The sequence below is a fragment of the Apodemus sylvaticus genome, chromosome 20 (assembly GCF_947179515.1).
Source record: "Apodemus sylvaticus chromosome 20, mApoSyl1.1, whole genome shotgun sequence".
NCBI lineage: Eukaryota > Metazoa > Chordata > Mammalia > Rodentia > Muridae > Apodemus > Apodemus sylvaticus.
Genome location: NC_067491.1, coordinates 4,412,790 through 4,439,176, shown reverse-complemented (window position 1 = coordinate 4,439,176; position 26,387 = coordinate 4,412,790). Strand labels below are relative to the sequence as shown.

General features: G+C 47.4%; 1 protein-coding gene across 6 annotated transcripts; it reads right to left on the bottom strand.

Annotated features, from left to right (window-relative positions):
- Positions 1 to 105: 105 nt before the first annotated feature.
- Positions 106 to 24,015, bottom strand: Dgka (diacylglycerol kinase alpha). 6 transcript variants are annotated; one of them, XM_052164728.1, is made up of 25 exons: positions 23,910 to 24,015; positions 22,919 to 23,049; positions 16,410 to 16,551; positions 16,024 to 16,097; positions 15,581 to 15,716; positions 15,262 to 15,339; positions 14,490 to 14,539; positions 14,014 to 14,088; positions 13,715 to 13,834; positions 13,487 to 13,601; positions 11,325 to 11,413; positions 11,075 to 11,194; positions 10,817 to 10,915; positions 10,401 to 10,469; positions 10,090 to 10,163; positions 9,815 to 9,886; positions 9,083 to 9,168; positions 8,895 to 8,984; positions 3,474 to 3,634; positions 3,126 to 3,190; positions 2,436 to 2,526; positions 1,091 to 1,289; positions 872 to 992; positions 629 to 689; positions 106 to 404 (listed from the first exon to the last, which is right to left on the bottom strand). In XM_052164728.1, the coding sequence occupies exons 3-25, from the start codon at positions 16,471 to 16,473 to the stop codon at positions 321 to 323; spliced, it is 2,193 nt and encodes a 730-aa protein (XP_052020688.1). In that variant the 5' UTR covers positions 16,474 to 16,551; positions 22,919 to 23,049; positions 23,910 to 24,015; the 3' UTR covers positions 106 to 320. The 6 variants fall into 6 exon arrangements, with proteins under 6 accessions (XP_052020688.1, XP_052020689.1, XP_052020691.1 ...); XM_052164729.1 differs by lacking the exon at positions 22,919 to 23,049 and having other exon boundaries at positions 23,910 to 24,006; XM_052164731.1 differs by lacking the exons at positions 22,919 to 23,049; positions 23,910 to 24,015 and adding an exon at positions 17,559 to 17,638.
- Positions 24,016 to 26,387: the final 2,372 nt, after the last annotated feature.

The following is a 26,387-nucleotide window of genomic DNA, read 5'->3' as shown; positions in this document are numbered from 1 at the left end:
TTGTTGCTGCTGTTGTTTGGTTATTGTTTATTCTGTCTGCTTTTAAATCTGTAGAAGGGTAAAGGTGTAAAAAGAGACGTGGCGCTCACGTAACAGATATCCCAGTGATGGAAAAAGGAACTTTATTAGATGAGGCATTTTCAATGTTACGCGTTGCTGGTTGTGTAAGGATGTCTGTATGGGAGCAGTGAGGTGGCAGAGGATAATAAATACTGTGAAGCTGATGGAACATCCTTCTGGGCTGGCGGGAAGGTGTGGCAGCATCTAGACAGTAGGAAATCTCCAGGAATGGGGAGGTAGATTCAAGGCAGAGAGCATCCTCAGCTCCAAAAGCCAAAGAAATTGTAGGAGGCGGGAGCCGGACCCATAAGCACAGGCATCTGGTTCTTATGGGTAATCTTGATCTGAAAGGAAGGGGAACGCATGCATTTGGAAGCCCGTCCCGGTGCCTTGGGTATCAGGGTTCTGGGATAAGCTGCTAGGACACTGAGAAACCAGAAACCGGAGTCTGGGAATAATGGTACACAGGGGAACCCGGGGCTCCGGGGAGAAGTACAGAAGCTGCAGAGTGGAGACTTAGTTCTACGGGCCTAAGGGTGCAGCCTCTGCAAGCACAGACAATACTCACTGTACAGGGCGCCTGCATCCAGGGCTCCCCATCGATTTGCATAGGGAGGGTTTTTGTGGTCCTGCGGGAGGTCGAGAAAGACTGGTTGAGACATCCTTACCAACCAAACCTCAGAACTCTGCTTTCTCAGGTTAGCTTTGAGACCTTCTATCATGGAGAAAGACTCAATAAAATGACCCCCACCGCATTCCCATGAGCCATCACCTCCCTCCCCTCAGGAGCCCTGGCTGGAGTCCTCCTTACCTGAATGTGATCTCGGAGCACTTGGCCAGCCGGTGCCCAGCGCTCTTGAGCCTGGTATAGATCTGGCCCATCTCAATCACACCCTCGATTCCTACCACTTCCAGCCGCTTGTCACTCATGTCTGGGGGGTTAGAAGCAGAAAAGAAGCGAGTTCTCCCATAAGATTCACACCTTCCCCCCAGGTCTGCCCGCGTTCGTGCCCAGCGGCCCTTGTCTCACCCGGCACACAGGTTTTCAGGATATCGGGGTCTGTGATTATTTTGGCCATGCTGCCTAATGCCTGGTTGATCTCACATGTGTCCCCGTGAGGTCTCTTGGTGTCACCCCAGAGGTTGGAGCCACCATGCATGCTGGGGATATTTAATACCGCAATGCCTTCTAGGGATAGGTGGCTCAGATCCAGTAGCTTCCCACACATCTGAGAGGAGAGGGGCAGAACAGTAGTTAGAGAGCACGCAGAACCTCACCTTAGAGCTCTGTCACGAAAAACAGCTGCTCCTGCCAGGATGAAGAGGTATGCAGGAGGGCTGGAGAGGTGACTCCACAATTAAGAGCACCAACTGCTCTTCCACTAGGTCCTGAGTTCAATTCCCAGCAGCCACCATGGTGGCTCACAACCATCTGGAATAGGATCAGATGCCCTCTTCTGGTATTTCTGAAGACAGCGACAGTGTACTGTGATTTATATGCGTACAGTTTACTCATATAAATGAAGTAAATAAATCTTTTAAAAAAGTGATTAAAAAAAAAAAAGAGGTATACAGGAGAGCAAAGCCAAAAAGATCTAATGGATATATATATATATATTTTTTTTCAAGACAGTTTCTCTGTGTAGCTCTGGCTTCCTGGAGTGTCCCAGAGTGTCCTGTCTACTCACTCTGTAGAACAGGCTGGCCTCAAACTCAGAAAGCTGCCTGCCTCTGCCTCCCAAATGCTGGGATTAAAGGCTTGTATCACCTAAGAAATGTATTTATTAGCCTAGCGTGGCAGGCACACACCTTTAATCCCAACAGTCAGGAGGCAGATGAATTCTGTGAGTTTGAGGCCAGCCTGGTTTATAGATTAAGCTCCAGGTGAGTCAGATCTATACAATAGAGACCCTGTCATTAAATGAAAAAGTCATTAAAATGTATTTATTTTTTTGTCTTTATGTGAGCGGATGGGGGCATGTATGTATACTTATGTGGCAGTAGAGGACAGTTTATAGGAGTCAATTCTCTCCTTACTTCCTGTGAGCCACGGGGACTGAACTCAGGCTAACAAGCTTGGTAGCAAACTGGTTACCTGCTGATCCATCTCACCAGCTCAAGGGACTAGTGTATCTGAAGGACTTGGTAAATCAGGGCTGGAGAGCTGGGTGGTCAACACATATGTCATATTCTCAAGGGCTTCTATGTAGGAAGAAACTTGAATACAAGAAAACGGAAAAATTTGTAATCCCAGAATTTAGAACTTTGAGGCAGGAGGATTGACACAAGTTCCAGGTCAGCCAGGGCTACAACATGAGGCCCTGCCTACAAAAAAGCTAAAAAGATGTGGGTCCTGTTGGTATTGTCGTACGCACCTCAATGGTCAGGGATTCTTCCAGCTTTTTGCACGTGGAGAAGATGGACTCAGATGTGGCAAACTCCAAGTACCAAAGCTTGTTCTTCATCCTGTGTGGCCAACACAAGGCCAGCGGGGAAGAGACAAGTTACACAGTGCTGACAGCGACCAGGAAGGGCAATGGCTTCCCAGCTCCAAGGGCAACAGTAGTAGCTTTAGTTAGGGGTTTCCTCGAAGTGTTTATGCTCATATCTAACCAATCTATGTCAAACTTGGTTACAAATCCAATCTTGTTTTTTTGTTTGGTTGTTTTTGTTGTTGTTGCTGTTTTGGAGACAGGGTTGCTTTGTGTAGCTCTGACTACCCTTGAACTCCAATATAGACTAGGATGGTACCAAACTCAGGGATCTGACTGCCTCTGCCTCCTGAGTCAGTACTGGGATTAAAGGCATGTGCCACCATGCCTGGCGCAAACCCAGCCTTGATACTGGGTGTACTTTTAAATACTTATTTTGTGTGTACACTCATGCGTGCGTACAGAGGTCGTCCTATTCTGTGTGTGTGTGCTTGTGCGTGTGTACAGAAGTCAGCCGACAACCTACAAGAGATACTTCCCTCTTTCTACCATGTGGGTTCCAAGGATCAGACTCAGGTCATCAGGCTTATGCGTAGATAACCACTGAGATAACCTTCCCCCCTCCCCCCTCACCTGCTATTAAACTTCTCAGGATATTTCTCTCTCATGAGATGGAATCGGTGAGCGATCGAAGCATCCTGGAGAGTTACAAGCGTATTTTAGAGACCAGACTTACCTGCGTTCAGAGCTCTTTCTCTGCTAAGTTCTCTTTCCCTCTCCCTCTCCCTCTCCTCCCAGCCCTTCCCCTCTTCTCTCCCCACCCCCTTCTTGAGTACAGCATGACCCAAGTTCATTTTGCATTTTAGGTACCACTTATGTACCTAATTCCCAATTTTCCCGCGTCTCTTCCTTTTTGATCTCCAAGTTCTGCCTGCATAACCCACACGTCTCCTCCCTTCGCCCCGACCCTACTCCACTGACCACGCCAATGGAGAAGTAGTTATTGATGATTTGAGAGGGAACTGGATCACTCTTTTCTCCATTTTGTTGGGGTATCACTTCCAGGAGCCATCGATCGAGATAGACCACCTTACTTATCTCTATATCCTTGAGAATCTTTCTCAAATTCTCACCTTCATAACCTAGAGGTGGAGAAGACAGGCTTGGAGCCATCCCTGAGCCTCAGAGAGCCCACTCTGAGCCCTCTGCAGACTCCCCGCCCTCTGCCTCCGTCTGTAGGAGCCCCCAGCCCCTTGCCAGGCAAAGGGCAAGATGCCCAGGTTCTAGGCTCCAATGATAATAAAGTCAGCCTTTCACTGACTCTTCCACCCTGTTACAGAAAATAAACATTTCCAATGTGTATACAGATATAGAAATTATTCCAGTATACCTTGAATAGTGAAAGACAAACTGAAAAAAAAACAAAACAAACCACTGAAAAAGAGTTGACAGCCAGGTGTGGTGGCCCATGCCAACAACCCCAGCATGTGGGAAGCTAAAGGAGGATTATTGAAAACTTAAGGCCGTCCTGAGCTACACAGGAGTTCAAGGCTAGATTGTACTGTACAATGATACCTTGCCTCAAAACACGAAAATGTAGCGAGGAGGGGGAGGGGGCCTGGAGAGATGGCTCAGTGGTTAAGAGCACTGACTACTCTTCCGGAGGTCCTGGGTTCAAATCCCAGCAATAACATGATGGCTCACAACCATCTGTAAAAAGATCTGAAGCCCTCTTTTGGTGTGTCTGAAGACAGCTACAGTATACTTACATATGATAAATAAATAAATCTTTAAAAATAGAATGTAGCTGGGCTGTGGTGGCTCATGTCTCACTTGTGAAGCAGAGACAGGTGGATTTCTGAGTTTGAGCCCAGGAAAAACTATGTTTCTAAAAAAAAATGACCAAACCAACCAAGCAACTAAACTCACAAAAACATGCCAACAATTATGTATGTATGTATGTATGTATGATATTTTAAGGCAGGATTTCTCTGTGTAGCCCTGGTTGTCCTGGAACTCACACTGTAGACCAGGCTGACCTCAAACTCAGAGATATACTGCCTCTGCCTCCGGAGTGCTGGGATTAAATCATACACCACCACCTTTCAGCAATAAATTTTAAAAAATGCTTAAAAGGCTTAGGGTATGTAGCTCAGTTGTAATGCTTGCCTAATGTAATGGGGGACCCTGGGCCTAATCCAAAAACAAAACAAAATGTCAAAGCCATCACAAACCTACATATTGGTGTGTTGGAGCCCATAACACAAAAGTATCACAAAAGAAGAAATACCAGTAATATACCTATCAAACATGTGCCATATCACTGTAATCAGAAGAAATGATAATCACAGCTAACTTTGTGTTGCCTATTGGATTAAAGTTAGGCCATCCTGGGCTACATGGGAATTCAAGGCTAGCTTTGAACCATTTATTAATTTAATAATAAACTGGGACTCTCACTTGCTGTTAACATAAGTGGGTTACTCGCTTTAGAAGGTAATTGTTTAACAAAATGTTGTCATGGCAGCAAGGAGTGAGCAGAACTAAGCAGGAGGGAAAGAGGCAGCTTAAAATTTCAAACAGTGCCCAGCACTCTTGAAATTTTGTATCACAAAATAGCTAAAAACTACCAGAAGCTGGGCATGGAGGTGATTTAATCTAAGTATTTAGGAAGTGGAGGCCAGTGGATCTCTAAGAGTTGGACGCCAGCCTGGTCTATGTGTTGAGATCTAGGAGAGCAAACACTACACACTAAGACTGCCTTAGACAAACTAAAGACAAAAACAAAACCCTAAACCAGACCAGCAAAACCAGACTGGTGTGGTACTTAAAATTAGAGAAACAAAACTAACAGGTAAGTTGGTCATAGTAAATATAATTAGCTAATCCTTCCTGGCCCTATACTAACAAACTCGGAGCATTACATTTAGTTAGCTCTTTCTCTCTTTTAAAAGGCTGAGGCCAGCCTGGTCTACAGAGTGAGCTCCAGGACAGCCAGGCTATACAGAGAAACCCTGTCTCGAAAAAAACCAAAAACCAAAAACCAAAAACCAAAAAAAAAAAAATTATTAATCTTTATTTTTATGTGCATAAGTGATTTGCCTGTATCAACAGCCAGTGTTCTTAACCACTGAGCCATCTCTCCAGCCCATTAAAACTTTTTTTTGACACAACAATTCCACTTTCAGGAAACTATAGAAGATAATGTGCGCGCGCACACACACACGCACACACACACACACACACACACACACACACACACACACACAATAAGAAACCAGAGGACAGTGACAAGGCTCAGTGGGTAAAGGTATATATGCCAAACCTGAAATTTTGAGTTTGACCCACAAGTTAGAAGGAGGAAACCGACTCCTGCAAGTGACCTCTAACCACATGTAGAATTAAAGGTAAAACAAAACAAAACAAAACAGAAGCTGGGCATGTTGATAGGTCCATGTAATCTCAGCACCTTGGAGGCTAAGACAAGATGATCACAAGGCTACCTGGCAATAATCTATTTCAAAAGAAAGGAAGATGACAGAAAACTATGAGAAGATTTCATATTGGTGTGCATCCAGAAATTAGGTGGAGGGACAGACCCCAAAACTTCAGGGAGTAGCTTATAAGGAACTTTTAAATTACTTTCTAGGCTTACATATCTGAAATGTTTTTATTACTGCGTTTACTGTTAAGGGTTTGATGAGGATGTGTGGGGAAAAGTCTATTTTCTGCAGTTCCTTGATGGCAAAACACCACGATTTGTCTTTCCACCTTTCACCCATCCAGCTTTACTAAAGATTGTTAGGCCAGCAAGATGGCTCAGCAGACAAAGGCACTTGACACAGGCATGACAACCTGAGTTCGAGTCCCAAGACTCCTGAGAGTTGTTCTCTGACCCACACACCTGTGCCTTACATATAGAGACAAACAGGTCAAGTTTTTCTTTCTTTCTTTCTTTCTTTCTTTCTTTCTTTCTTTCTTTCTTTCTTTCTTTCTTTCTTTCTTTCTTTCTTTCTTTCTTTCCTTCCTTCCTTCCTTCCTTCCTTCCTTCCTTCCTTCCTTCCTTCCTTCCTTCCTTCCTTCCTTCCTTCCTTTCTATGATTGTCTGGGACTTTTGCCAAAACCAGTATTTTTTGTATAGTTGTTCATTTAACTATAATAGCTCTTCTCTTGGCCTCTGAAAGCTCACTCTCTTGTTACAGAGCATGCTTTGTAGAAGCAGTTTCTTCACAGCTTCTGCGGTAGGCAGAATAACAGCCTATCAGAGATCCACACTTGAGTATTAGCACTCATACGGAGGAGCCAAGTGTGGCGGCCTTCCTTTGGAGTCCCAGTTTCTTTCCATGAGAGGACAGGAAAATGGCTCTACTCCAGAACTTGAGACTAAACTGGACAACACTATACGACTTTGCCTCAAATAATGAGAATCAATCAATCAATCAAACAAACAAACAAACAAACACTCTTTCACAGTTAGAGAGATCCTTGCAGGGAAGATTAAATTAGGGATCATGAATGGGCAGTTATCTTGGGTTATCCGGATTATCCAGATGCACTTAGAACAATCACAATCATCATTGAAAGTAGAAGCAGTGAGGACCAAGTACGGCAGGTAGGATAAGACGGTGATCCTATCACTCAGTCTGAGTCCAGGGGATTGATTGTCTTAGGCTTAAGGCCTGTCTGCACACCACAGTGAGTTCCAGGGCAGCCTATCTCAAAAACCCACTGGCTGGCTCAGCAGACGAAGGCTGGGAAGCCTGAGGGCCTGGGTTTGAACCTCGGGACTCACTTGATATCGAGAACTGACCCCTGAAAGTTTTCTTCTGACTTCCATATGACCACTGTGGCACATGTATGCACGCCCACATACACAGGTGCACATGTATAAACACATACAAATAAATGACTTCTTTTAAAAACCTGGGGTGGAAGTGGGGGTGGGGTGGGGAAGAGTTCCAAGGAGACGAGACCATGGTGACAGAAGGGAGAGATAACGTCACTGGTTGGACAGGGCCTGCCAGCCAACGGAATGAAAGCAGCCGCTAGGAACTGAGTTCTCCCCAGACTCTGCTGAACCCTTCATTTTAGTGAAACCTAGCTTGGTTTCTGTTTTGGACTTCTGTGCTCCAGAGCAGTAGGCACTAACTTCATGTTGTTTAGGTGACTTTGGAGGATTCTTACAACAGCAATAGAGCACTACTAAAGATGTCTATTGACCCTGCTTAGCGCTTAACATGTGCTTACCAGGCTCCTGGTCATTTATCTGTCAGGCTACAGTTAATGCCAGGAACAGATGGATCTCCAAAATATGTATTCATTCTCTCTCTTTCTCTCTCTCTTTCTCTCTCTCTTTCTCTCTCTCTCTCTCTCTCTCTCTCTCTCTCTCTCTCTCTGTCTCTCTGTCTGTCTCTCTGTGTCTCCCTCCTTCCCTTCCTATCTTTCTTCCTTAGTCAGGTGTCTCTTTGTAACCTTGGCTGGCTGTCCTACAACTCTGTAGATCAGGCTGACCTTGTACTCACAGGGATCAGCCTGCCTCTGTCTCCCAAGAGCTGAGATTAAAGGTGTGCTCCACCACATCCAGCTTCAAAATGTTTCAGCATGTTAATCTATTTATCTGAAGATTATTATTATTATTATTATTATTTTGGTATTTTCGATTTGATTTTTTTGAGACAGGGTTTCTCTGTATAGCCCTGGCTGTCCTAGAACTCACTCTGTAGACCAGGCTGGCCTCAAACTCAGAAATCCACCTGCCTCTGCCTCCCAAGCGCTGGGATTTAAGGCGTGCACCATGACTGCTCGGTTGTGGTTTTGATAATCAGAAAAAGAGGCGGGCAGACAACCACTTGATATACAAGGACCTTGCTGGCTAGGTCCTTCAGCTCAGACACACCTCTCACCCCTACACTGTTCCGCACTCCCCCACCACACTCCTTTATCACGAGCCTTAGAGTTGTTAGGGAAGGGGGACTGTCTGTTACCCTCAATAGCCCTTGGTTCAGGATACCATCCCTTTTTTCTTCCAAAGTTCCTTCTTTGGCCATTCTACCTTGGTCCCAGTTTTGTGTACCCCTCTTCTCACCAACACTCTTTATACCAGAACCCTAGGTTTTTAATCCCCCACCCCAAAACAGTACTTATTTATTCATTTACTCATTTACTTGCTAATGTGAATGGATGTTTTTGCACCATGTGTGCTTGCCGTACCCACGGAGGTCGGCCTCAGATTATCTAGGACAGGAGTTGCAGAAGGTTGTGAGCCACCATGTGGGTGTTGGGAACTGTGCCCAGGTCCTCTGGAAGAACAGTCAGTACTCGTAACTTCTGAGCCATCTCTCCAGCCCTGTGTCTTTCTCTCAAAGCTCCCCAATCTCGGCCAAACTCCTCTTTACCACTTACCTCCTCCCCATCTTAGGCAGCGAGCCAGATCATTTCCGGTGCCTAGGGGCAACACAGCAACGGGAGGCACGACAGGAAAGTTGGCTTTGTCTGAGGAGAAGGCAGGTGAAGAGATGGATGGAGGAGGCCCGCCCCGGAACACTACTGCCCCCATCTCCTGCCCAGAGGGAGGGTCGCCCTGCACTGACCGATGGTCTCTAGAATCCAGCCTACTGTGCCGTCTCCACCACACACCAACACCCGGAACTGAGGAACGTCTTTGAAAAATCTGAGCCTGAGATAAAAGGGAAGAGAGAAAAATGAAGGAGGATAACTAAAATCTACCCAAGTCCTGGACAGATTAAGTTACTTCTTGTCTCTCGTTCCTGTGACCCTGTTCCCACTCGTCAAAAGACTGGGCGGCTGGCTCAGCTGATAAAACCCTGGCTTTGCAAGCTCCAGGACCTGAATTTGATCCCCAGAACCCACACAGAAATGTCGGGCATGGTGATGCGTTGTTATTATGGTACCGTAGGGAGATGAGATGGGGGATCCCTGGGCTCACTGGTCAACCAGTCCAGTCCAGTTAATGAGCCGCTGAGAGAGCCAAACAAGTGTGGCATTCCTCAAGGTGATGCCTGAAACTGTTCCTTGGCCCTGAATCACTCAAACACCCCCAACTCCCTACCCTACACACACACACACACACACACACACACACACACACTCTTTGTATGCACACACACACATTTTTCAAGTAGGTAAAAGAACTTGCTGAGCAAGCTTAGGAACTTGATTCAATCCTCACTTTTTCTCAAAAGTTGTCCTAGGACCTCTGTGGCACACTCATACACACACACACACACACACACACACACACACACACACACTTGCACGTCCACACCTCAAACCCTGTGATACAACCCCTCACCTATACGCACCCTGGCTCCGGACCGTCCTTCAGGTTGAACACCTGCCGAGGGTTCAAAATGTACTGGAACTTCCAAAGCACACTGCATGAGAGGAAAAGAAAGGCCCGTAGCAGGGATGACAGGACTCATGCTCTGTACTCTGTTTTTATTCACTGTTCTCTAATGTCTTCCCCCAAGGAATCCCTTACACACACACACACACACACACACACACACACACACTCCTCCCCACACACTCTGATCCTCTCTCTCCATCTAGAAAGGACCAGCACACCCCTCCTCACCTCTGCCCCTGCTTGCCACCGCTCTTAAGATTGATGAAGACTAGAAGGGGGTGGGTGTTAGAAACAGGTTCAATCTGCAGTAGGAGAGGAAAAATAAGGATAAATAAAGCAGGACTTTGTCAAGGACAAAGGCAGGTCCTGCAGAGGCACGGGACTGGCATTTTCCAGGATACTTTTCCTCCCCGTCTCCTCCTCTACCAAGCTGGAGGTTTTAGAGAGCAGGTATCCCTACTTTCCACTTCAGTCCCTCCCCAGAAGACTCCAGCCGAAAGCTGGCATGACCGTTAGGCCCACGACCCTTGGCCCTGTACCCGAAAAGCCTCAGGGGTGCACATGCTTGTATCGTCTGTGGTCTTATATTTGCATTCTTGTCCAGATGCCTGGGAACAATGAAAGAGAAAGAACAATATGAGCTATCTGGGGATCAAATGGATGGGTCTCATTTGGAGATCCTCTTTTCTAAATGTCACTCTGGCTGGGTATGGTGGCTCACACCTATTCTATAATCCCAACACTTGCGAGGCAGAGGCAGGCAGATCTGAGTTCAAAGCTAGCTTGATCTGCATAGCGAGTTCCAGGCTAGCTAGGACTTAAATAGTGAGAAACAGTAATGAGTCTCTCTATCAAACCAAAGGTATTCCATGTATAGTGGTATGTCCATAAGGAAGCAGCGATACTTTCCTGTTCTGGGAAAGCTCCTGTTCCCAGCTGCTGATGGGGGACTTACCAGGACGCTGGGGTAGATGGAACACGGAGGCAGGATATGATCACGGAGTAACCCACAGTCACACTCGGGACCGACAGCCTGAAGACAGTCATCATGGATCTAGGAGCACAAAAGGGAAATCATGCAGGAGACGTTGTCAGTTCTCAGCTTGAGAGTATGGACAGGAAAGAAAGCCCTTGGGAACAAGAATAACTATGGCAATAAGAGAGTAGAGAGGGTCTCTGGGGCGCAGCCTAGAGGGACAGTTTCTGAACTGACCTCCAGGTGGCACCACACACAATGCAGTCCTGTTAGGCTGTGGTAGGACCGGATCTTTTTCTGGCAGCGATCACAACGCCCCGAATGACAGCCTCCTCGAACCCATACGTGTGACTGGACCTTAGGGGAGAGAGGCAGGCCCTTGTCTGGGAGCACCTCGGGTGGAAGGCAACAAGGGCAGAACAGGGCTAGGGACCAGGGCCAGGGTGGGGTTAGCAGTGTGGGGATGAGCAGGCATGGGGTCACTCACACCAATGTCTTTCCGAGACTTGGCATAGGTGCTGACTTCACAAGGCTGGGCCTTCATGGCACAGTGGTCATGAACAATGTACTTACAGACTGGGGAGAGGGAAGAAGGTCAGAGCCTTAGTGGTGGCCTTTCCCCCTCTTCTCCTTTCTTGGGAGTGAGGAAGGATCACTCACTGGAACAAGACATGCAACCCTTGCTGCGGGGCTGTGGTAGGGAAGTTTGCGAGGGCAAACCTTGTCTCCCTCTCCTAACAATGCAAATGCCACCTCCTGTCCGTCTCCACACTGTCCCCATGCTAGGCCTGGGACTGAGCTGGAAGATGTCTGCAAGTCTGAGGCAAGCCTGGTCTACATATCCAGTCCAGGCTGGCCAAAGCTACACAAACCTTGTCTCAATAAAATAATAGAATCTTTGATGTACTGCAAAACAATAATGCCTCCTTTTAATTAATTAATTGCATGTGTTTATGTGTGTGGGTATGCATGCGACACAATGTATGTGGAGAGAACAGAGGACAACTCTCTGGTCAGTTCTCTCCTTTTATTGTGGGTACTAGGGAATCGAACTCAGAAAGTCACGTTTGGCAGCAAGTGCCTTTACCCACTGACTCATCTCACATCCCTGTTGTTTGTCTGTCTGTTTTGAGACAGAGTCTTATGTAGTTCAGGCTGTACTTTTTTGTTTGTTTGTTTGTTTTTGTTTTTTTTTGAGACAGGGTTTCTCTGTGTAGCCCTGGCTGTCCTGGAACTCACTCTGTATACCAGGCTGGCCTCGAACTCAGAAATCTGCCTGCCTCTGCCTCCCAAGTGCTGGGATTAAAGGCGTGCGCCACCCCTGCCAGGCCAGGCTGTACTTAAACTTCGGCTGTAACTGAGGCTGGCCCTGAACTCCATGTCCTCCTATCTATAGCTGAGGAATGCTGTGATTGCAGGCATGTGCTAGCAGTAACAGCATCATCAACATATTTACTGTTCATAGTTATCTCCTTTTTCAGTCAAGGGAACTAAAGGTTAAAGAAAAACCTGAAACTGGGCATGATGACTCACGCCTTTAATGCGGCATTCAAGAGGCTGAGGCAAGTTGGGTGTGGCGGTGCACACCTTTAGTCCCAGCCCTCGGGAGGCAGAGGGGGTGGGGATCTCTGTGAGTTTGAGGCCAGCCTGATACATAGCAAGTGGCAGGACTACAAAGAGAGACTCTGTCTCAAAAACAAAAAGAAGAAAGAGGAGGAGAAGGAGGGAGGAGGGGGAGAAGGAAGAAAGGAAGAGGAGGAGGAAGCAGTAGCAACAGCAGCTGCCACTGTTGCTACTGAGGCAAAAAGATTGTTGGGAATTTTGAGGTCAGTTTGGGCCATATAGTCCCAGGCTAGCCTGAGCTACAGTGTAAGATACTGTCTTTTTATTTACAAGTTTTTTTAAAAGATATATTTATTTATTTCATGTATATGAGCACACTGTAGCTGTCTTCAGACATACTAGAAGAGAGCATCATTATGAGCTACCATGTGACATGTGGTTGCTGGGAATTGAACTCAGGACCTCTGGAAGAGCACTCAGTGCTCTTAACTGCTGAGCTATCTCTCCAGTTCTACAAGGTTTTTGTTTGTTTGTTGTTTGTTTTTCTATTTAAAGATTTATTTATTTTATGTAAGTACACTGTAGCTGTCTTCAGACACATCAGAAAAGGGCGTCAGATCTCATTATGGATGGTTGTGAGCCACCATGTGGTTGCTGGAATTTTAACTCAGGACCTTCAGAATAGCAGTCAGCGCTCTTAACCACTAAGCCATCTCTCCAGCCCCCCAAAAATGTGTAGCCCAGGCTGGCCTCGAACTCATGATCCTCCTGCCTCTGCCTCCTTCAGCAAATCCTACCAGCATATGCCACAACAACTGGCTGGTTTTTTTGTTTTTTGTTTTGTTTTGTTTTGTTTTTTAATAATAAAGATTATTTTGAAAAAAAAAAAAGACATATGGGCTTGGGTTTGAAACTCAGCACATGATACAAATAATAATAATTAATAACAGAAAGTTCTGTTGTTTCCCCAGGATCATAGAGTGAGTGGCAGAGCCCTGAATTCAGATCCTCGTTCTCTGCGTTCATAACGTCCCATCCCCACTCACGGCTGAGCCTCCCCGCTCCCGCATTCCCGGCGTGACTCACGGTTACAGCTCAGGCCCTGCTTGCCAAGACCAATGCTCAGCTCGCACAGGTTGCAGTAGACTGGTCTGGGGAATCTCTTGGGTCTCCATATATGGTTCCCATCATCTTTCATAGTCTAGGAGGTCACAGAGGATGCCAACTTCTTAGAAGGCTCATCTCTGGTTCCCTGGTGAGTATACCCCAAGCTAGCGAGCGCCTGCCCTGCCCTTTCCAACCGTTTCCACTCACCACATCCATCCCCAGAAGCACAAGCAGTGGCACGGTGGTAACCCCAGCCCGAACCCACTCGGCTAGGGACACAGAGCCGCTGCCGTCCTGGTCTAACTCCTTCATCATCTCCTGAAGAATCTGATTGGACAGGAAGAAAGACCTTTTGCTGTGAGTGGCCCCCAGACTCTCTCCACTGTCCTCTAGGACACCACACAGTCGTTCTAGCAGAGGGACCAGGTACCCATGGGAGATGTGGTACGGCGTCCAGGACCATGGGGGTAGTGGGGTACCATAAGGCAGAGGACAAACTGCCTCACCGGTCTCAGCTCAGACACATCCCAGTCCAGATATTCGGCCACTCGCATCATCTGAAGGATGATTTTTTCTACTTCCTGGAGAAAAGAGGGCAAATGACATAGCTAGTCACATACTATCACCACAAAGCCAAAACCACATGCTTGCTATGGCCACTATGCAAGCGTCCTCTAGAAATCAGGGTTCCTGGATTCCACTTCCAGATCCACCTCTTGTTCTTGGGTACCCCTGACAAGTATTTGCTGGTGTCACATCTCCTGGCTTCCCTATTTAAGAGCCCAAGTTCTTGGGAACTGCTTCCACAGTTAGTCCTAGGGATTAAGTATCTCCTCGATACCACTGTCTCCTGCTCTTTCTTTTTTCAATGGCTGAGGAGGATAGTGTTGGGGATGCTCTGCAAGCACTGTGTCACTGAGCTACGTGCCACAGGCAAATGGACAGACTCCCTCGGCCAGCACACACGTCTCCCGCAGCTCACCGTGCTGTCCAGGATCCCATTTCTGTCCATGTCGTACAGCTTGAAGGTGACTGTGAAGTGTTTGGGGAACTGGGTCAGTTTATGCCAGAGATCCGAAGAACTCATCCATCCCAAGGCCAGGCGTGGTGGGCCTGTAATCGCGGCACTTGGAAGGTAGATTTCTATGAGTTCAAGGCCATGCTGCTCTACATAGGGAGTTCCAGGCCAGCCAGGGAATCATAGTGAGACCCTGTCTCAAAAATATTAAACACAACAAAAACAAAAACAAAGACCCCAAGAATTCAGAAAGCGAGCGAAATAAAGAGATATGGAGGGAGCTTGAAGTTAGGAATAGGACTGACAGATCAGAAAGAAGGGAGGCACAGGGTGTACACTTGGAATCCCAGTACTCAGGAAGCTGAGGCAGGAGGATAGACAATTTGAGACCGGGATGGGTGACACATTGTGAGACCCTCTCATATACAAATGAAAGGAAAACAACCACGCATGCCAGCCTTGGTAATTACAACGGAGGCAACACATACTTCTATAACATCCGAGGCCACCTGCATGGGGATGCATAGATGTGGGGACTGAAGTGACTGGGGGGGTAGCATTAGCGGCAGGCAGCTCAGGAGAACAGAGGAGGAAACAGGTCCATTCTCAGGTCTCACCTTGTCGCCTTTAAAAATCCCAAAGGAATGTGGAGGGGGGGCTGGGGAACACTGCCCTCCCCTCTTCCCCTTTCCATTCCTTTTTTTTTTTTTTTTCCTGCTTAGAACAGCAAACTCACACTCTAGCTTGTCCTCTGGCCGCCCGCCTTCCAGGAGGGTAAAGTAGCAGGAGACATCACTGAGACAGATCACACTGGCTACAAGATGCAAACATGGCAGTCCGAGGGTCAGGTGTACTTTGGGTCTTTCTTCCTGTGCTTTCCTCAGCTCTCCCGTTAGCCTTCTTTTTACTCCTAGCTCAGTGAGGCCACCCTTTACTCCCCTCTCTCTTGACCAGCCCACAATGTGTGACTGTTTCAACCCTCATCCCCAAATTCAAACTACTTTCCCATCCCCGCCCCCCCCAGGCCCAGGCCAGCCCTACCTGCTCAATCGTACCTTTTGACTCAGTCTCCTCAGGCACACCTTGACTAGTGTGGAAGGACCAAAACAGAGCCCAGCATAGGTGATGGGGAACCTCCTCCACTTCCAGATACATTTTCATGAATTGTTCAAATCCCAGGTACCCAATGGCCTGTGATAAAAGTGAGTGTTATTTTGGGGGGTCTGCAGGATGGAGAAGCAGGGGACTGAGGAATGGGGGTAGACGATGGAGGCAGAGTTCTGGTAAGCACGAGAGGCAGAATACAGTTTCTTAGGCCATCTCCTGAGTTACTAGGATCTCTTGTTTTGTTCTAAAGCAACAGCTGGTTGTTCTAAAGTAACAACCAACAACTGGGGTCTTTAGAGGGGAGAAAGAAAGAAGCAGGCCCACAAAAATTCCCGGAAGTTGGGGATCCCAGTGGAGAGGTAGTCGAGGAAAGCGTGCCCGTACCACTTACATCTCCCTGGCAATATCTGTTCATGGCACCATCGTCAAAGACCCTCAGCACATCGCTGACCCTTTTGGTGGAGTCTGAGTAAAACAAGAACACAAGGATAGTCTGGCCCCTGCCACAGTTCCACTTGGACCCCCGCAGGTCAAATGGGCCGAATGAAAGGAGCCAATGCAAGAAGGCAAGAACACGCCAGCTCCTCTACTGCAATAGCCCTCTTTCCAACCCCTTTGAGGCCTGGGACAAGCAGTCAGGAGGGAAGGTGGCTAGAGAGGCCCGGCCTCCGGCATGATGGGCTGCGTGAGGAGAGCAGCTCTGGGTGTCTGGGACACTGGCATGAAGTCTCTTGAGGATGAAGTCTCCAGAACTGAAGGACCAGGAGAAAGACTCACACTCTATGTACTTTTGCAGCTGAGCAAAGTCTTCCGGGCTGATGAGGCCCTTCTCTTTGGCCATCTTTCTTCTCTTCCTGAGACTGATCACAGAGATTGCCTGGTAGTACAGCCTGTTATGTTTGTTTGTCAGAAGGAAAGCCTAGGGGAAGACCAGAGAATGGAGAACACCAGTTGTCTGCATCGTGTATTCCTCTCTCCCTCCCCACCCCCCCACCCCTGTGTCTGTCTCTAACTCTCCCCGACAGGCCTGTCCTGTCTTTCTTTCTGACTCATCTCTGACATTTTCTTTCATTTCTGTGCCTTTCTTCCACTGCGACTTCTCCCATCTGTCTTGATTCATCTGACCACTATCACCACACCGTCCTCACTGCCGGCCCTCCCACCCCCAAGCTCCCCGGGATGCGCTTGGCCCTGTTCAGTCCCCACCCCTCACCCCCCCTTCAGGCTCTGTGGCCCCTCCCCATCTCCTGTCCTCCCAAGGTTCTTACTACCTCAGCACACCTCATAAGGCAGGACCCCATCTTGCTCCTCCTTCAGCCACCACCCCCGAGCCACACCCCTGCAACGACCTCTAGCGCTTCGGACACGTGACTCAGAACTAGCAGCGGAGGCTCGGATCCTACCTAGCCCGGTTCATATCCCGGGGCTTGAGGCTTTCTAGGGACGGGCGGGGACTTGGCTAGTGGGACTGGAGGAGGTTGGAAAGGAAAGCTCCGGTTTCCGGGGTGCAGGACTGCTGAGCTGCTTGCTCAGCTATGATGTCAGATCTTCCACCATGCTGGGTTACCAGCGCTTACGGAGCCCCACCTTTTGGTCCTGGACCAAAACAGGAATAATTACGTGGTACTCACTAATACCTGCCTAAGGACTGAATAATAAAAAGGGTGACGTTTCTTGATGGTGTTGTTTTGTTTGTTTGCAAAGGTCTCTCTACTACGTGGTGCGAGAACTGGCTGTGTAGACCAGGCTGCAACAAACTGGTTCCGCAATTGGTCTGCCTGAGCCACTGGCCCGGATAAGCTATTGTATCCAGGACCCTGGGTTTCCGAGATAAATGAGGCAATGAGCCTCAGCCCAACCCACCTTGGTTATTTAATAACAGCAACAACAGTAATTACATATTTTACAGAAATAAATAGTACAAACCTGCCGAGGAGTTAGACTGCTCAGACCTAACTGGATTCCACTCTTGGCTGTGGTGGGCCTGTGGTTTGGAATAATTACACCTGAAAACCAGGGAGAATGGTACCTGCCTTTCACAGTTGGAAAGTTAAATATATTAAAAAATACCTCACATTATGCCTGTCATAAAGGAAGCCTACAAGAAACAGCAGCTATTACTGTACTGATGCAACTAAACATTTAAATGAAAAAATTTTTAAGAAATCACACAAAAGAATTGAACGTTCAGATAAACAAACGAGCAGTGTAGGGCTTTGCCAACTGTAATCTAAATTCTCAGGAAGAGGAGACAGGATTGCCAGGAGTTCAAGGACAGACTGGGCTATGTTGTGAGAACACACGGCTGTTTAAAACTTCTCTCTCTCTCTCTCTCTCTCTCTCTCTCTCTCTGGGGGGGGGTAAACTTTTGCAGGCCCACACCTATGATTCCAACACTGGAAAGGTGTGGGAGGCGCTGCGGGAAACACAAGGATTTCCGTGGCTACAGGGCAAATTCAAAGTGGATACAGGATACATTGAGATCCTGTTTCAAACAAACATTTAAAAAACCCTCACATCAGTCAGGGCGATGTTGCGTTCATCCCTGGAACCCTGGAGACACTGGAGAGGCTGGAGCAGGAGGGTGCTGTTTGAAGCCAGGGAGACCTTATGTCAAAAATTACAACAAGAGCACATGGTAGAGTACACCTTTCATGGAAGCACTCTGGAAGCAGAGGCAGGGGGATCGCTGTAAGTTCAAGGCCAGCCTGCTCTACATAGTGAGTTCCCAAACAGCCAGGGCTATGTAGAGAGTTCATGTCTAAGAACAAACAAACCCACTTGCTACTCTTTTAGAGAACCTGATTTGATTCCTAGCACACATATCAGTTGGCTCACAATAGCCTATTAATTCCACTTTTAAGAGACGTGATGTTCTTCTGCTGCCCTCCACAGGCACTGCACACACATGGCAGACACTCAAATATATACACACATAACTTAAAAATAAAATCCATCAATCTTGGTGGCCTATGCTTTTAGTTTCAGCACTCAAGAGGGAGAGGTAGGTAGATCTCTGAGTTTGAGGATAGCTCAACATATTGAGTTTTGGGATACATTGTTCTTTAACCAGACTCTGTCTCAGAAAAAAACAAAACAAAACCAAAAAAATGAAGGGGCTCAGCGGTTAAGAGCACCGACCGACTGCTATTCCAGTAGGTCCTGAGTTCAATTCTCAGCAACCACATGGTGGCTCACAACCATCTGTAATGGGATCTGATGCCCTCTTCTGTTGTGCCCAAAGAGAGTTACAACGTACTCACATAAAATAAATAAGTAAATCTTTAAAAACAAAACAAACAAACAAACAAAATCAAGAGGGGCTGATGAGAAGGTTCAGCAGGTAAGGGAGGAGCTTGCTGCACAAGTCTGGCAACCGTAGCTGCATCCCCAGAACACATAAGGGTAAGTGTGAATATGAAGGCTGGAGAGAGGTGGCTCAGCGGTTAAGAGCACTGGTTCCTCTTCCAGAGGTCCTGAGTTCAGTTCCCAGCAACTATCTATAATGGGATCTGTTGCCCTCTTCTGGCATTACCATATATACACACAGAATACTCATACATAAATAAGTAAAAATTAAAAAAAAAAAAGCGACAATGAGCTGGGTGGTGGTAGCTCATACCTTTAACCTCAGCACTTGGGAGGAGGCAGAAGCAGATGGATCTCTGTGAGTTCAAAGTCAGTCTGGTTTTTAGAGCGAGTTCCAGGACAGCCATGGCTGTTACAGAGAAACGCTGTAAAGGAGGAGGGGGAGGAGGAGGAGGAGGAAAAAGAAGAGGAAGAGGAGGGGGAAGAAGAGGAGGAGGAAGAGAAAGAAAAAGGGAAGAGCGAACAACTCCACAGAGTTGTTTTCTGACCAACACGCGCATTTATACTACTGTGGCACAGCACACACTCACACTAAAAATAAACACAACTTTATAAAGAAAGGGGAAAAAAGGAGGAGGAAGATACAGCTGAAGCTCAGGAAGGCCGTGGGCTGCGAGAGCCCAGGCACTGATAAGCCGGGAGTGAGGCTGCGAGAGCCCAGGCACTGATGAGCCGGGGGTGAGGCTCCAGCCCCAGAGCACAGCAAGGCCTCCGCCTTCAATCCGCTCCACTCTCCCTGCCACAGCTGCCCCCTGTTCTCAAGCACGCCAAGGTTTTACCTGACCATCACACGGGACTTCCTGTTCTGTCTGATTAGGACATTTCCCCTGTTCTTAGCAGAGCTATCTTATCTTCTCTCACCTGAAATACAGCTCCTTCATGAGAACTTTCTTGATGTTAGCTCCTGTCTGTCGGTCCATCCGTATCTATCTATCTATCTATCTATCTATCTATCTATCTATCTATGTATTGAGGCAGGGTCTCACTAGCCCACGCTGACTTGAAACTCGTGTAAATCTTCTGCCTTAGTCTCTTACTTTTCTTGTTCTATCTCAGTGTGGCTTCCCTGTCAAATCACAAGTAGATGTTTTTTATTTGACCGAGACCTTGGTTCCGCAGAGGCAGGACCTTATCAGCCTTCTTTCCGCTCTTTCCTCGGCACCTAACACAGTACTTGGTATGGACTGAATTCTCAATATGGGTTGAACAAATGGTTCTATGAACCTGAGTAGCCATTTTTGGTGGGATCCATTAGTCCAAGTTTGGACAAACAGGATGTCACTGAATGTCCACTTGGCAGTCAGGAAAGTAGAAGATAACTTGGAGGGCACATAGTAGGTACTAAGTAACATCAGTGTTCCAAAGGCTCTCTGAGAAGATTTGAAAATGATCTTTTAGGACAATGACACCTGAGAAAAGGACTTTGCCTTTCTGGCCTTGATCAGTGACTACAACCCATCCTTTGCTGCCAACAGAGCAGATGAAATACATGAGTCTTATGATCAATAGAGATTGAACAGCTTAATTAGCATCTCTGATTATTGCTGGAGATTTTTAGATGATTCCAAAGTTCTGGGAAATGGAGACCAAGGGAGAAAACAAACTAGGAACCAAGAAAAGAGAGAGGCCAAGGCGCCTCTCTGGTCACTCTTCACAGTGACACAAGTCCTTCCTGTCCCTTCTTTGATTCTCCAGGTCTCACACCTGGGAGAGGCAATATATATGGAAACTGAGAACGGTTTTTTTTTTTCTTTTATTGTTTGTTTTTGAGCCAGAGTCTCACTATGCAGCTCTTGTTACAGCCTCTTAAGGGCTAGGATTACAGGCATCTGCAGCCACACCCTGCTGGAGAATGGACCTTTGAATTAGGTGCAGGCTGGAATCTCAGCTCTTGGATGAGTCCTTTTACTCGCTGAACCACATTACTATTTTTTTTTAAGATTTATTTTTTATTTATTCTGAGTACCTGTCTTCAGACACACTAGAAGAGGGCATTAGATCCCATAACAGGTGGTTGTGAGCCACCATGTGGTTGCTGGGAATTGAACTCAGGACCTCTGGATGAGCAGTCTTAACTGCTGAGCCATCTCTCCAGCTCTCCGCATTAAAAATTTCAAAGCTGGGAATCAAACTCAGGGCCTTAAGACCTCAAGATGTCAAGTTATCCTTCTCAGCAGTGTATAGCTACTGAGCTATACACACTAGCCTGATTTTATCAATAAATAGGTACCTAATCGATCACAAAGTGAGTTTTAAGTAAGTTTACATAGTAATTATAAATAGTGTGTGATCCAGAATAAGAATCCAATAAACATCAGCCAATATCATATAAGGTAATACACAAAAAATAATTTTATGTCTGGTAAAGCATAGTAAAATAGACAATTCCAGCTACTCAGAAGATTCAGACAAGGGGATAGAAGGCTTAAGGCCTGCCTTGGCTACAAAGTAAGTTTAAGGACAGTATGGGAAACTTTGGTGAGACCCCGTCCCCCTACAAACACCTAAAATGAGAAAAAGAAGTGCAGCTGGGTATTAGGAAAAATTACACTTTTAAGCCAAACTCACAAAGTCTAGTGACTTCTATCAGTAGCAAGGCTCAGTTACGTACCTTCCACCTTAAAGCAAAAGTACTTATGTCAGGTACAGACATGTAGTAGCATCAGGATCGTGAATTTGCCTCTGAGAAAATGAGGAGGTGGCTGGAAACTATTAGAGAGTCAGAAACATCTGTGGGTTGGGACCTTGGACATGGGGGCTTCTAGGGATCTAGTCAGATGCCCTGACTTCTCTCAGAGAGTATAGGTTGGCTACCTGGACCTGAAAGAGAGCAGACTACAGGGTCCTGGGACCTTACGGACCTGGAACAAGTCCAAAGTGTCCTCCAGCCTCATCCCAACCCTGAGGCTATAACCTGGGCTAGTCCAGACAGATGCAGGGCTGGAAGGGTGGGGTCTGTGGTCCTACCCCCAGCTATTTGTGACTCACGCTTCCCTTCCTTCCCCCGGTTTCCCGGACTCACCTCTACCAACTTAGGGTGAGACCAGAAGAAATTGACTTAGAGGGAAAGAATCCTAAAATATCCTGGCCACAGTCAAGACTCTAGATAACCTGCCGAAAGCACATTCACCAAATCTTGGTGCCTCCCCTTCTCCAGATCTTACTTTAAACACTGAATACTAAAATTGCAGCTATCGAAGAGATGAGGTTTCCACAACTGGCACTAACACTTAATGTTTCCTTTCGCTTCATTGCTTACTTTCAAATTCACCATTACTCAAGAATTAGCGTGTTTCTAGGATATTCAGGATGTACCAGCGAGAGACTTCACAGAGTCTCTCTTTAGAGCCAAACCTAATGAGCTGGACTAACCACATCAGGTATCCCTCAGTCCCCAGGGTTGGGGGGGGGGCGTTCTTTCCTCCCCATCCCTGCTACTAGTCAGAGATTTTTTTTTTTTGTCTTGAAGCATCAGAATTTATTAAATCACCACAAACATCAGGGATAGTTGTGTTGCCTGGATAAGGGGGTGGCACAGTATGTTCCTGTACGGAGGGTGTCGTAGCTACTAGTACAGGAGGAAGTTATGATGTTGGCATAGTTGGGGGATGTGGGCTTGTATTTTCTGAGGCTGTGGAGATGACCAATAATATTTGCTTTTCTTCCTCGGTAGTCAGGTTCATTTCTCATTTAAAGCTGAAAAGTGGCTTCCTACCCAGTCTTTTCTGACAATTCCCCTTGACAGGTGTGGAAAGAAGGATCGGAGGCCAAAGAAGAACCCTTCTTCACCCGTGTGGCACCGAGGGTTTCCAAAAGGCACCTTTCTTCCGAGTTCCCAGGAGCTGAGCTTCCCTAGCTCTCCGAGTGAGCAAGAGGGATGAGGGTGATGGGAAGGTCTGGGGGGAAACGCAGCTTACCCCGGTCTTGCGCAGCGCCACGGCAGCCCCCGCGTCCCAGAGCAAACCCTTCCAGCAGCAGGCTCCAGTTGTCAACGCTTCCTTCTCTGGACGCCGCAGCCCTCGCCCAGCCGGTGGGGCGGCCCCTTCCGCTGGGTGCGAGACGGTGCGAGTGGCGCGGGGCTCGCGGGGGCTCTACCTTGACCCGGGAGAGCGCACGGTCGGAGCTGGGGCGCCGGAGCCCGAGCTGGGCAGGAGGGGACGGGCTAGGAAGACGCGGCCGCCGCGGGGCCGCCCAGCTCCTGACGACACACTGCCCGCCCCCGACCCAGCCTGCCCTCCCGCCGCGCCCGCGACCACCGCTGTTGCCAGCTTGCTAACACAATCTGCCCCGGGCCTCCAGAGTATCTCCAGGGCTCTGGTTTGTGCCACTCTCTCCACTCCTACGCTTCTATCTTCCCACGCCTGGGGCAGCCCGACTTCTATTTTTCTCTCCTAATTAGTCAAAGCCTCTCCCATCATCCCTTCCCTGGAAGGCCAAGGTAGGGGTCAGGGTGCTGATTGGAACCACCCAGCAACTGGTCAGCAATTGGCCGGCCCTCCAATCTCCAAATCGTCACTTTGGACGCGCCTGCCCAACTCAATGACTCCACATTCAGGAGAACCCAGAGGGGCAAGGCCAGAGTTCCACACTTCACAACCCTAGACCTAGCTACATTTCCTTCTCCACATAGCTCCGTATTGCTTGACCCTGCCTGAGAGAGATCATTGCCCACCTCTCCTCCGAGTTCCTCAGCTCCACCTCGGGCTTGTCTATGCACAGCGTTTTCTCTCAAGAACCCATAGCCTTTCCTTAAGACCGGGGAGGAGTTTTAGGTGCGTAAAGCCCGTTTGACTGTGTTCACCTTTTCTCAACCCAACTCTAGCACTTTACCCTCTGGCCTTGGCAGATGGCACTGAGGTCGCTGGGCAAAGGTAGCGGCTGAAGGCAGAGGCGTTCAGTTCCTCCTACCTGTAATTGGAGCTGTCAGGACTCTTGGAACAGCATGGTTGGTGTGAGGCTGTACCGTGAGGAGATCAATGACTGGGGATTTACTGGTAGCGACTGGGGACCCAGGCATCCTGCACCCCGGCCCCGCCCCAAACCCCGGACTAACTCCCTCCTACCCCTCTCTGAAGTAGGAGGCCTTACAAAGCCCTGGGTTCTTGGAATTGCATCCTCTTACAGCCGGGAGTAAAAAGGAACGAGAGAACAGACTGTTTGTTGGAAATGTGTGAAATGTGTGTATATATTTGGGTGCAGTGAGGGTCAGAGAGAAGAGAGAGAGAGAGAGAGAGAGAGAGAAAGAAAGAAAGAAAGAAAGAAAGAAAGAAAGAAAGAAAGAAAGAAAGAAAGAAAGAAAGAAAGAAAGAAAGAATATATTAGGCCCTCTAGTGGAAACAGTGGAAGTAAGCAGTTCTCAAATATTTGGAGACAAAGCTGTTGAAGCAACTCTCTGGACTCTAGGGTAATGTTGTCGTTATTATTATTGTTGTTGTTATTTAAACTTTAGATTCAGATCTGGAGTTGGAGAATGATCTGTCTCTGGTCTGCTGTCCTTTTCAGGTCTGTTCTGTTTTTGTTTGCATCCGGATCCTTCATTGTTTTGTTTTTGTTTTCATTTTTCCTCTTCCTCCTCCATCGTTGTCACAGTATGTGATGAACTGCAGATGAACTTCAGTGGCTGGAACATGCTTCTCCAGCGCGCCGCCACTGACATCCACGATGTCCCACACCCTTCTTTTTAACAGCGTATTCTTCGCCTTTGGCAAAGCTTCTCTCTCCTTCCTATATAGCCTCTGAATTCACAGTTTAAAAAAAAACTATTTTTTTTCCTGAGACAAGATTTTCATATGATGTAGCCTAGGCTGGCCGTGAACTTGTCATCCTGGCTCAACCTCTCGAGATCTGGGTTTACTGGTGTATGCCACTCCTGGTATCAACAGACACTTTTGAAGGCCTCTTTATACCTGATCTTTGTTCTTAGTTCTGTAGGATAAGCAAAATCATAGATTGAAGCAAGTGGTCAGATGCCTGTAAAGTGTCCTAGATAGTGATCACCCTAAACAAAGATTCTGTTTAAATAACACTATGTCCTAAACTACTCTTCAAATCAGTCCTTGCATAAAATCAAAGACTCTCCTACATTAAAAAAAAAGGCATAGGTTGGAATATGATTTTTTCAATAAGGAATAAAAGGAACCTAGTCTTACTGTAGCACCTTTGTACCTTATTTCAGATTTGTGCTTTACCATACTCCCAAGTCAGTTGTCGGTGGGGGGTGGCAGGAGAAAAGCAAAGAAATGTCTACAGAGGTGGTGTTGGATGCCTATAGTCCCAGGTGCTTGTCTCTTGAATCAACCACATCATACGAGTCAGAAAAAAAGACACCACAACGAACAAAGGGAAAGGAAAAAACAAGCCTGTTTTCCCAGCCTCTTCTTCCTCTGGGTGGGGGTACACATCCGGGGCCCAGGACTGGGTCCAGGGCCAGTCTACTGAACAGACAATTGAGTTTCACTTCCTGCCAACCTGCAGAGATGGGGGCAGGATGTCTGAGGGGTACAGTGATGGGGCGTGCCCAGAGATTAAAGAGCAAACAGGTCGCACTAGGATTTCCCCTCACTGAGCAGGTCGGTGGAGAGTTGCAGAGACCACTCGAGATAGTTCAAGTCATGCAACTCACTGATTTTCAGAGGCACGGTTCCAAATTCTCTTCTTCCTTTTTGAGAAGAGGGTACTAGATAGACCCATCAATTGGAGTACAATTGATGAAGGAACAGATATGGGCTGGTGGTCTTGGGGTGTAGTTCATTGGCCAGAATGGCTGTTTGACTTATGCTAGCTAAACTAGTATTCCCCAGCACCACCCCCTCCTCCCTACACACACGCAGGAGGAAGCAAAGGCATGGGTGAACACACACACAAAGTGAAGGATGAAAGCACACACGTGTAGTAACATGTAGTACGCAAATAGCGTTAAAGTCATTTTGAGACTTGAATTGGAGCCCAAGGAGAGAGGTCAAGCTGGGAGAACTGCAAGGAAGGCAATGTGTGTGAGCTTTTGAAAACTTATTTGAGTTCTTCAGTTTTTATTTTATTTTATTATTTTTTTTTTCTTGAGACAGGGTTTCTCTGTATAGCCCTGGCTGCCCTGGAACCCACGCTGTAGACCAGGCTGGCCTCGAACTCAGAAATCCGCCTGCCTCTGCCTCCCAGAGTGCTGGGATTACAGGCGTGCGCCACCACGGCCCAGCTGCTGGTTTATTTGTTTGTTTGTTTTTTGGCTTTTTCGAGACAGGGTTTCTCTGTGTAGCCCTGGCTGTCCTGGAACTCACTCTGTAGACCAGGCTGGCCTCGAACTCAGAAATCCGCCTGCCTCGGCGTCCCAGAGTGCTGGGATTAAAGGCGTGCGCCACCATCGCACTTTAACGTGAGCCATAGTTGGGC